This window comes from Saprolegnia diclina, assembly GCF_000281045.1.
Source record: "Saprolegnia diclina VS20 unplaced genomic scaffold supercont1.37, whole genome shotgun sequence".
Taxonomy (NCBI): domain Eukaryota; phylum Oomycota; class Saprolegniomycetes; order Saprolegniales; family Saprolegniaceae; genus Saprolegnia; species Saprolegnia diclina.
Window position 1 is genome coordinate 43782 of NW_008246104.1, and position 10745 is coordinate 54526.

The 10745-nt window shown below is 59.9% G+C and overlaps 3 protein-coding genes across 3 annotated transcripts; 2 read left to right on the top strand and 1 right to left on the bottom strand.

The window, feature by feature from the left end:
• The first annotated feature begins 626 nt into the window (after positions 1-626).
• SDRG_10661 (hypothetical protein) lies at positions 627-1292 on the top strand. Its single transcript, XM_008616662.1, has 2 exons — positions 627-672; positions 728-1292. Exons 1-2 carry the CDS (start codon positions 649-651, stop codon positions 1001-1003), a joined length of 300 nt encoding a protein of 99 aa, XP_008614884.1. The 5' UTR covers positions 627-648; the 3' UTR covers positions 1004-1292.
• Positions 1293-2023: 731 nt separating this feature from the next.
• SDRG_10662 (hypothetical protein) lies at positions 2024-7570 on the top strand. The gene is made up of 10 exons (XM_008616663.1): positions 2024-2761; positions 2805-3000; positions 3053-3300; positions 3357-3741; positions 3797-5487; positions 5536-5649; positions 5699-6740; positions 6791-7031; positions 7090-7272; positions 7321-7570. Exons 1-10 carry the CDS (start codon positions 2092-2094, stop codon positions 7489-7491), a joined length of 4941 nt encoding a protein of 1646 aa, XP_008614885.1. The 5' UTR covers positions 2024-2091; the 3' UTR covers positions 7492-7570.
• SDRG_10663 (hypothetical protein) lies at positions 7524-9693 on the bottom strand. The gene has a single exon (XM_008616664.1). The coding sequence runs from the start codon at positions 9505-9507 to the stop codon at positions 7636-7638; it is 1872 nt and encodes a 623-aa protein (XP_008614886.1). The 5' UTR covers positions 9508-9693; the 3' UTR covers positions 7524-7635.
• Positions 9694-10745: the final 1052 nt, after the last annotated feature.

Sequence of the window (10745 nt, forward strand, 5' to 3'; positions counted from 1 at the left end):
ACATCGTGCGAAACCAGAGTCAGAGTAACTGGTGCGCGCCATTATTTTCATCGCTTTGAATTCACCACATTTGTCACCAGATGTGACCACGTCCACGTCCAGTCTTTGGACTAGCGCGGGCAAACACAAACACGAATATTTGCATCAATAGCTGCAGCGTTCGAGCTACATTTTGTACTACGACGAACTGTGCGTGGTTGTACCAGAGCGATTGTCGCCCGGTAGCGTCGACAGAACGTGCGACGGTGGGCCGTGGCTAGCATCAACGCACGCAAACCCTGGGACACGTCACGTACGCAGCACTCGAGGGGCCGCCTTGGCCGAGTCAGGAGCGCACGACTTGCAACGGCGACGTTTATCAAAGTGGGTCGTTTTGGTAATCATTCACGTGGGGAGCGGCTCATGGACGCGCCTTGACAGCGAAACCTCCCAGCGACGGCGCGCGGCGCTCGAGCCGCAGCACAGCGTAGCAGCAGCAGGAGCAGCAAGCGAGGGCGCCGTCAACGCCGCGCTGACGCGGGTGATAACGCTGTGGCGCCTTTCTGCGGTAATCAAGCTGATTACCGGCACCATCTGGTTCAAAAATGGGACCGGTGCGTATCCGGATGGGCAGCCGACACACGCCAATTTCTTGACGCAGCAACACGCATGCCACGCAGTCCGTCGCCAAAGGTAGTGATCTCCACGTGCAATGTGGCGCCAGCGCTCATGCGATCGCCTTGCGTAGGCCGCTGCCGCCGACGACTCGGGCTTCTCACTGCACGTTGTCGCTGCTTTCATCGCGAGCGTCGCGATCCTCTTGGCCGCGCAGTTGATCGCGTTCACGATTGGGCTCTGCGCCGACCGGTACTTGTTCGTGTCCGCGTTTGGCCTCACAAATACGGGCCTTCTGGCACTACCTGCCGTGGCCTACGTCGTATACAAGCGCGTCGTCCGGCGGCTGCGCGCGCGGCGCCACCGCCACCACATTGTGCAAGCCAAGGGCCGACACAACTTCAGCTAAGAGCGACCACGCGTGACGCGTACGACAATCGACCAAGAAGCAGAGACAATACCTAGCAAACCTGCGCGCGTGAGCCCAAACAAAAGAATGAGGCCGACGACGAACACACGGACCGTCCGCTTCGAGCACGGAGGAGACCCAAGCCCAATAGACGAGCACGATATATGCATCATTTGCCCTCTTCGCGACAGCTTCTTTAGCGCACATATGTGCTTGATTGGGTGCCTCGAGGAGACGACGTGCGACTGCCGCCTTCGCACGATGATTTTACAACCCTACATGTAACTACGTACACTATGTTACTTGCATATCGGCAAGGGCTGGCAAGGACGGCAGGGATGATGCAAGACGCTGCATCGAGATAAACGATCTCGGCGAGGAAGGTAGCCGGTCCACGCGCTTGTAGAAAACTAACATCATCGATCGACGGATACTTCTGCACTCGGCAGATAGTATGGATGATGTAGGCTAGAGGTTACTGTCCATCGTCCGCTTGTCCACATCAGCGCAACTCGTCCAATCAGTCCAGAGACGTCCCTTCACAGCAACACAAACTAGCCAACTCGCAGTAGGTCGCCAGAGCATATAGGACGATACATCAGTGTCCTCCTACTGCTTTCACTCGAGGGCATCCATCGCGTTCAATTGTACCTACAACGATCCGCGGCGCAGCATGCTGCGACGACGCCATTTTGGTTCCTTGCTTGTCTCTCATGCTGCCACGCCATCGTGTAACACTATAAAACATCATCGAGAGGTGTGAAATAGTGTGAATGATTCAAACTGACTGAAATTGGGCTCGATTAAGTGCGACCATACTTTTGCCACCGAGCCGCGACCGAGCGAGATCAAGCCCAACTGACGCTGCGTCGACCTACTTGCTGCGTTGGAACAACCTCTAAATGCAATGTAGAGATCACTGTAGGCAGCCGCGAGAGCGAAGTCGCAAACGATAGAAGCGCAGGTGGACAGTTGGCTGCCTTTTAGTTGAGTGCGTTTAGCCCGTAGTATCTTGCGAGGGCTCGGACTTAGCGGGATCAAGCCCCAATCGTAAACTCCCGAGGCGTCAGTAGCAGCAGCCGCCCACGATGGAGCTCAGCGAAGTCGACAAGCTCCTCGCCGAAGACAGCGACAACGAGGACCTCGTGGATCTGGACCTGAACGAGATCCAAGCGGCTTTGACGCTCGAGGAGATCCTCAACGAAGAGCTCGATGGGCTATCGTCAGTGTCGGCGCCGGCGCCGGCCGCCGCCTCAAGCTTGGGCTTGTCGGTCGAGAACCCGCTCTTGCATCGTGCGACGCTCAAGCCCCGCCCATCGACCGTGGGTGCGTTGACCAAGTCACCGCTCGAGGTGGCGCAAGCGATCGAAGACGCCTTCCTTGCGGCGCCGACCGAGGTGCTCGTGAGCCCGCTCGCGGTGAAGCGCCGCATGCGCGTGCACCAGCAGGCGCTCAAGCTACGGAAGGAGACCAACACGCTCGACAAGATGAAGATCGCGCTGCAGCTCAAGCAGAAGCAGTCGACGGGCGGGAGCGGCGTTGTCAAGGTCGAACCGATGCAGACGATCTCCAAGCAGCTCGCCAAGAACGCCGAGTTCCGTGAGAACGGCCCCGGGAGTCCGACCGTGGTCGCGATCCACCCCAAGTTCATCGCGATCGGGACGAGCAAGAGCCTCGTGCTCGTCTTTGACCACTTTCAAAACATCCGCCACGTCCTCCGCAACACGACGATGGATGCTGGCCACGACCAGTACTCGGGTACCTCCTCTCTCGTTCACAGGCACCTGAGGGTACCACGTAGATGGCGCCGTGACGGCCATTGACGTCTCGCCGGGCAGCGACTTTCTTGTGTGCGGCTACCAAAGTGGGCGCATCGTGCTGTGGGACATGCTCAAGGGCACGTCGCTCAAGGTCGTCGCCGACGCGCACGACTGCCCCGTCGTGAGTCTTCTCTTCATGAAAGACCAAAAGCCGTGTATTCTCTCGGTCGACGCCAAGTACGTCACCCTTCCTTCCATCTCTGGAGCATCCTGCTCATGCTCCGACTAGTGGCATGGCCAACAAAATCAACTTTTCCAAAATGATGGGCTACGTCTACGTCGTCGACACGGACCCGATCTACGATGGGTCGGCGGGCAAGATCCTTAGCGTCGCCATTTTGCCGCAGACCGCGGGCCATGCCAAGGTCGGGCACATCACCGACACGTACTGCATCGCGGCCATCTCGACCGACAAGGTCACGTTCCTCGTGGCCATCGAGCCAGAGGTGCGCATTCTCCACCGCTGGTTCAAACCAGGTACGATCCATCGTTTGTATCAATATTTGGTATCAATATTTGGTATCAATCTGTAGATGGGCTCACCAACGACAATTTACCGTCGCTGGCGTTTGCGTGGGTCGCGCTGCCTGGCGGTGCGCGCAGTGACACGCCGACTCCGATGCTGGCGCGCGGGTGGGGCAAGCACATGCAGTTTCTCGAGATCCTCTTCCAGCCGCGCCACGTGCACGCCAAGGACGGCTGGCCGACGTTCGCCGAGACGAACCACATGAGCACGACGAGCGATGTCGTCGCGACGCAGTGGCTTGGCGATCACGTTGTCATGTACCTCACGTACCAAGACGAGCTCTGCGTCTACGACACAATGAGCCGCCAAGAGCTCGAGATCGTCGATGTGAGCGCGATGGGTCTCGTGTACGCGTCGTACCGCGGCAACAACGGCCGGAGTTTTGCCAACAGGTACGCGTGTCGCCGCCGTATGTATCAAGTTGATACAAGTTTCAGGTTTTTGTAGCTTTCGCGCGTGCAACGAAATGCTCTACTTGCTCGGCCTCAAGGAACTCCAGACCGCGCGCGTGCAACCGTGGACGCAGCGCATTGATGCTCTCATCGAAGACGGCGAGTGGCTCGAGGGCCTCGGGCTCGCGCTCGACCACTTTGACGGGCTGACGAAAGCGGCGGCGACGCGCGCCGAGCGCGACCGGTTCCCGCCCGTCTTCTTCACCGACTCGCACAAGGACCAGTGCGTCGTCGACATCTTCCGTATGTGCCAAACCAACCAGCGCACAGGCGACAAGGAAGACGTGTTTCGGTACGAAGACAATGCGGACGAAGGCGTCCGATGGTGCGTCGGCGAGGCGCCGTATGCGCCCGACGTGTCCAAGCGGCTCGAGGCGGCGTTCCAGAACGCCCGGTCTGGCACCGTCACCAAGAGCGTCGTGCCCATCGGCGTCGCTGAGCGCGTGGCCGACCTCCTCATGGACTATGTGCGGCTCGCGATCGGGAATGCGCCATCGTCCTCTTCGGTCGCCGACCTCGCGATCTCGCACTATCAAATGCTGGCCGGTGTCGCGATCGAGTACTGCGCGCAGATCCACCGCACCGACTTGCTCTTTGGCGACATCTTCAAGCGATTTCAAGACGTCGAGAAAGCGCACGTGTTTGTGGGGCTCCTCGCGCCCTATGTGCTCAACGACCAGCTCCAAGTGCTCTCGCCGACCGTCCTCGATGCGTTCGTGTCGCACTTTCTCGCGCAAGGCGACCTCGTGCTCGTTGAAAAGTGCCTCTTGCACCTCCGCGTCCGCGACATGGACTTTGACGCGATGCTGCGCGTGTGCCAGACCCATCACCTCCACACGGCCATGGTGTACCTCTACAACGACGCCAAGCAAGACTACACGACGCCGATCGACTTGCTCTTGGCGGCAGCCGGCGCGAGCACGCCACTGCCGCTCGACGAGAGTCTCTTTGACTCGGACGAGACGACCGGACGGGCCAAGCGCATGATTCTGTACAAGTGCCTCCTCTACATTTCCTACATGCTCATGGGCAAGACCTTCCCGAAGCGCGAGGTCGTGGCGTCCCACCCGCACACGGCGTCGCGGCACCAGCGCATGATTGCGAGCGTCGCCCAGCACCTTTTTGAACGGCACCCGCCGGGCCACGGCGACGCGTCGTACCCGCGGCTCATTCCACTCATCCAGCTCGACGCCAAGATGGTGTTTGAGATCCTTGCGCGGCTCTTTGACGATGCGAGCGTCGAGTTTGACGGCGAGGCGACGTCGGCGACCACGTCCCAGCGCTACAGCAACCTCACGCTCAAGTGCCCGTCGCGCATGGAGATGGTGCTCAGCCTCGCGTCGATTCTGGTCGGGACGCCGACGGACGACTCGCCGTTCCCGTCGTCGCCGTACTTTAGCCCTTCGGACCAAGGGCACTTTTACATGTTTGAGGCGCGGCTCCTCAGCAGCGGCGCGATTGACGCACCGAGCTACGCCCGCGCGCGCAGCGTCAACAGCCAGTGGATGATGGACTCGCTCCTGCACTTCCTCGCGTCGGGTCCGCAGGCGCTCGCGACGGACGACGACGAAGGCTTTGACAAGGCCGGGCGCCAAGTAATGCTCGTGCGCCTCCTCCAGACGCTGTCACCGACGTCGTACGACCAAGGCGCGCTCCTCCGGCGTGTCACAAAGGAGTCAATGAACCGTACGTTGCCTCATCCTCGGAATCTCGTCTCAGAGGCGTCGTATGTAGGCGCGGCTGTCGTGCTGCACAAGGCCCGTGGCGAGTTCAACGAGACGATCTCGGCGTATTTGGCCGACGCCGACCTCGAGTACAAGCTCAGCGTCTTTTCCTACATCCGCTCCGGTACGAGCTTGGATTTGATAGAAATAAATTGCAGAAGATGGCTGGCTAGAACGCGACAAGGTGGTTGAAGCCGATGGCGATGCGGCCAACAGCGAGGCGGCCAAGGCGCGCCAGGCTGACATTGAAATGGGCATCGTCAACCACTGCGGCGGCCTCCTCGACGTCGACGCACATACGTTTGTCGTGCTCATGCTCGAGAACTTTGCCTCGCTCAACGCGAAGCTCATCCAGCGCTTTATGAGTGTCGGCGGCAAAACGGGCGCCAAGTGGGAGTTTACGTACCTCCGACACATCCTCGGGAGTCCGTCGGGCGATGGCGACGACGCGGCCGACGTCATCCGCGACCTTCTCGAGCGCGAGAAGGCGGTGCTCCAAATGGCCGAAGACCCCGCCGTCCAGGAGCGCTTTATCCGGCTCCTCTGCGAGTTTGACCCGACGCAGGTCTTTCCGTACTTGGCGGCTCACGACAGCTACAAGGTCGAGACGTGCCTCAAGCTCTGCAAGGAGTTCAAGATCACGGACGCCGAGGCATACCTCCTCGAACGCACGGGCGACGTCAACGGCGCGCTCACGATCATTCTCACGAGTATGGAAAAGCAGCTCAAGGTGCTCAAGCCTGCGCTTCGCGGTGTGAACGCGTCGTCGGCCGAGGCCTCCGGGTGGCAGCAGGAGAGCATTATCGAGAGTGTCCCCGAAGGCAAAGAGGTCATGAAGACGCTCGACGTGGCCATTGCCATGTGTCAGCGCAATTCGGCGCGGCACCGCGACGACCAGAGTGAAAAGCTCTGGTTCACGCTCCTCGACCAGTGTCTCAAAGTCCAGAATCTGGTCAAAAAGGCGATGCAGTCCAAGACCAAGGGCCGGACGAGCACGCGCGGGGCGCAGACGGTCTTCCAGATCGCTGTGAACGAGCTCATTCGCATCATCCTCGAGCGCATGGCGTCCTGCGTCTCGCTGCAAGCGATCCTTTTCAAGATCACCAACGAGCACGGGAAGGACGAGTTTGGGGACTTTCGTCCGACAATTTTCGGCATGCTCGATACGTACAACTACGAGCACAACATTTACCAGACGGCGAATGCGCTCATTCGGTACGTGTGGTTTTCACAGGAAAATTTGGGAATTGATCAAAAATGCGTAGCACGGATCTGCACGACCAAGTCATGGTGCTCCGCCGCGCACAGGCCAAGTGCATGGCGCCCGCGTCCGTGACGTGCCACTACTGCAAAGTTGTGCTCTCCAAGCCGCCCTTTGGCATGGGCCAGCACTACAACTCGAAGGAGAAGTGGAACCGGCACACGTCGAGCGTCTCGATCAAGGCGACTGGCCACCTCTTCCACGACTCGTGCGCCAAAATGTGGGAGCAAGAGCTTGACAAAAAGGTACGATTGACCACATTTCAAAAAATATCAAAATATTAACCATCCGATTGCTTTTTAGAAGGACGAGACGACGGCACGGAGCGCGCACCGCGCCTCGACAGGGAGCCAGGACTTGGAAGGCGACGCGGGCGACGACGAGAACGCTGCGTCGTCGCGGTCGTTGCGGCGCCAGGGCACGACGCGCCGGTACATGAGCCGCCTCAAGCGTGTGCGCGACTCCACCAAGGCCACGCGGGCCCTCGTACGTTCTTTGTTCCGATTCAAACTGAAACTCAAAATGCGACATTAGCACCACTTGCTCGCGAGTCTCAACAAGGTCGACGGGGCCAAGAACAAGTATTTGCGCGGCAACACGGCGACGTTTTCGCTCAAGCCGGCGTCGATGCCCAAGGCCAAGCGTGTCGGGTCCCGGAAACCCGGCGTCTTGCCCGTCAAGGCCAGCAACACGTCGAGGTTCTAGGCTGTCTGCATGCACCGTCCGACGAGACTACCCATGACGTCCTTCCGTCATTAACATCGACCTGTCATTGCATCCGCTACTTGTATCTTGTTTTGTGTGCTGATCGATGATGGGATAGTCTCTGTATCGAGTCGCTTATGCATGCTACGCCATGCGCCGCCGCTTGACTTCGCTTGGGTCTCGCCCCGAGACGACGGTCACGGGCGGAAGGTACCGGCCGAGCCCGGCGAGGGCCTCGTACAACGCCTGCTGCCGGGCGAGCCACTCGTTGCGGCGGCCAATGCACTCGGTCGAGGGCGGTCGTCGCGGGCTCTTCTCGGTCTCGTCCATCATCTCGTCCATACATTCATGCAAGAGCCGCTCGACGTCGGCCATGAAGCCGCGCAAGAGGCGTAGGATCTCGCGCTGCATCGCATCTCCAACCAGGTGTTGCTGCACGCGGAGGAACCCACGGATGTGGAAGAGCGCGTCAAAATGCGGGGCCCACTGCGGCCGCGTCTCGACGGCTTGCGCCACCAACGACGCCTCTGCGTCACTCGGGCGCGACGCCACCACGAGCGCGTCCGTGTTGGTCGTGTACAAATCCGGTCCGAGGTTCCAGTCGCGAATGTTCTCGACGACCGTAAGCGCCCTTGCTTTCGTCGCTTGGAGGGCATTCAGCAGCGTGCGGAGGCCAATGTGGCGCATCGAGTCGGTGTAGCGCTCGTTGCCGTGGACGCTGGTGCGGAGTTCGTCGTGGAAGAGCCCAAAGAGCTCGTCGACGAACGTGTGCATGATGCTATACGTGTGCGTCGCAAAGACCTCGGTCCACTTCTGCAGCGGCATGCGCGGGTGGTGGAACGACTCGTTCGCGACGCCGCGCGACCGGAACGTCATCTCCTTGACTTCGACGACGAGATCGAGTAGCAGCAATGCGTCGCCCGACAGTTTGCCCAGAGTCTCAAACCCCGCGAGGTCGAGGCGCCGGTCCTCAGGGGACTGGATCGACCCGAACGGGGTCATTTGCCAGCCGAGAATGTCGTGCACGACGCGCTCCATCGAGACGCGGAGCTCGGGCAAGAACGCGTCAAAGATGGTTTGAATCGACTGCGCCACGTCGTGGACTTCGCGCGCCATGAGCAAGCCCAGCCGGAACGACTGCTGCTCGAGCTTGGCCAGCGTGCTCGCGCACACTCCGAGGTGCAACTGGATCTGTCGCTCGAGCGCTGGCAGACTCATGTCCATGACGTACTGCAGCATGCGTTCGTTAAGGAGCGTATGGAGACCTTCAGTGGCGTCGTCGTCGTGATCCAGAATCAAAATGGCCTCCGTCGGTACGACGAGATCGCGCGGAATGAGGGTGGCAGCAATGTACGCGGCGTCCGGGCAGTCGTCGCTGAGGTCGCCCATGGTAAAGATGTTGAGCGTCCTGTCGAGGCTCGGGTCCATCTGCCGCACGAGGTCCCAGGACCGAATCGCTTCCAATGGCTTGTTGAGCGGTACGACGTGTAAGATGAGGCCGTGCTCCGGCTCCATGTACGTCCGGAGAAGGTCGTGGACGTCTTGGTCTTCTTGGTGCGACACCGACTTGCTGTGTTCGTACGGCACGCCGGGAAGGTCCACGAGGATGGCCTCGGGAAGGTACGCGTCGGTCTTGATCACGTGGACCTTGTGGTGGCAGTCGTAGCTCTGGCCCTGCAGCACGAGGCTCTGCGCGTACTCGAGGCGCTCCTTCGAAACGAAATCCGAGAGCGCGGCCTTATGCGCCAGCACCTTGGTCGACGGCGCTTCGTGCGCGTCGGAGCGGCGCAGCGTGAGCTCGTACGCCACGCGCGTGCACGCGCCATCGTGCGTCCCGCGCGGGAACGGGAAGTCGGCGATGCGCGAGAGAAGTGACGACTTGCCCGCCGCCTGCATGCCCACGACGACGACGGAAGGCGGCGTGAGCGGCGTCGCGTCGAAGGCTGCGAGCGCGCGCTTGGCGACGTCGACGGCGTCGAGGAGCCGCCGGGCCTGCGGGTCCGATATCGTTGCCATCGCAAGACCGGAAAGCCGTCAAATCGATTGTGATTGGAGCAATGGCACGGCGGCCGCCGATTGGCCAAAATGCGCCTTAAGCTGCATTTTGCGAGTGGAAGGAGGGTGGCGCCATTCTCGCCTTCTTGCTGGCGCTCGTCGATCGCTAGCAATATTCGACTATAATCTCGACTCCGTAGGAGCCATTGTGGCGCGAGTTTAGGGTAAGGAAGCGACGTTGTCTCGTCCGGTCTATGTAGAAGCATGACTGAGGTTGCAGTTGGAGAGGGTTAGGGACAGACCATTCACGCGAACGAACTCTCTTCAGTGGACGGGTTCTCATGCTAGTGGGGTAGCTGAATACAATCGCCTCGAGGACAGACTCGTAGCAGCTACAGCTCAACACGATCGTTCGAATTCCAATGATGAGGGACCTTGCAGATGTGGTATGTGACTTGTGTATGAGAAGCTGGATAGAGGAAATGAGAGTGTTATTTCTTGCATGTGGCAACTTGGACGGTGCTCGCGATGCACGCCCGAGCCCGCACGATCTGCTCTGCGAGACGAGCCACGGACGCCGCCATCGTCGGCATCTTGGTAGCCGTGGTGCTCTCTCCTTTCGGTACTGCAGAGAGCAGACGTGGAGGAGCAGCAATGTCGTCCGTTGCCTCCATCACTGTCGCTCGACGCATGAGCTCTTTGTGCACCAACGCTAGGTTCCACTTGTGCAGGACGACGCACTGGGCCTTGAATGCAGCGTTGATCTTGACGTTTGTAGCAGCCAGTTGAATCGCGCAGTCAAACTTGACGGCCGCCAACTGAGCCGTGTGGCGAGCGTTGCAAGTTGAAAGGTCCAGCGACTTGGCGACGACCCGGCGACGTACCTCGCGCCCGTAGGCTTCAGGGGCTGGAGTTGTCGGTGCGGTTGCAGAACGTGTTGGAAGCGACGAAGCGCACACACGGGGCGGGGTTGCATCCAAGGCGCCGACTGCCATCGATGTCGCATTCGTCGACGAGTTCCAGCGGGGACACTTTCCACCATTTAGTCATCTGCAATTGCCGCCTTTTGCATCTCTCAAATGTCTTTCTCGTCACACGCGAAGGCTCCAGCGATGTGTCACTGCCGACGTTGGTGTCCACGCGTCCTGCTGAGCGCTCCAAGATTCGTTTTAGGCTAAGATTGGCAACGTTCTGGGCCGCTGTAGAGTGCTCGTCCATACAAAAGTCAATACAGACCATTTTGTCCTCGATCGAAACAA

Excerpts from the sequence above, each read along its gene's own strand:
- SDRG_10661 (XM_008616662.1), top strand. The coding sequence starts at position 649 with ATGCCACGCAGTCCGTCGCCAAAG. Across the intron at positions 673-727 it reads CACGCAGTCCGTCGCCAAAG|GCCGCTGCCGCCGACGACTC; the intron begins GTAGTGATCTCC and ends CGCCTTGCGTAG.
- SDRG_10662 (XM_008616663.1), top strand. The coding sequence starts at position 2,092 with ATGGAGCTCAGCGAAGTCGACAAGCTCCTCGCCGAAGACAGCGACAAC. Across the intron at positions 6,741-6,790 it reads ACGGCGAATGCGCTCATTCG|CACGGATCTGCACGACCAAG; the intron begins GTACGTGTGGTT and ends AAAAATGCGTAG. Across the intron at positions 7,032-7,089 it reads AGCAAGAGCTTGACAAAAAG|AAGGACGAGACGACGGCACG; the intron begins GTACGATTGACC and ends ATTGCTTTTTAG.
- SDRG_10663 (XM_008616664.1), bottom strand. The coding sequence starts at position 9,507 with ATGGCAACGATATCGGACCCGCAGGCCCGGCGGCTCCTCGACGCCGTC.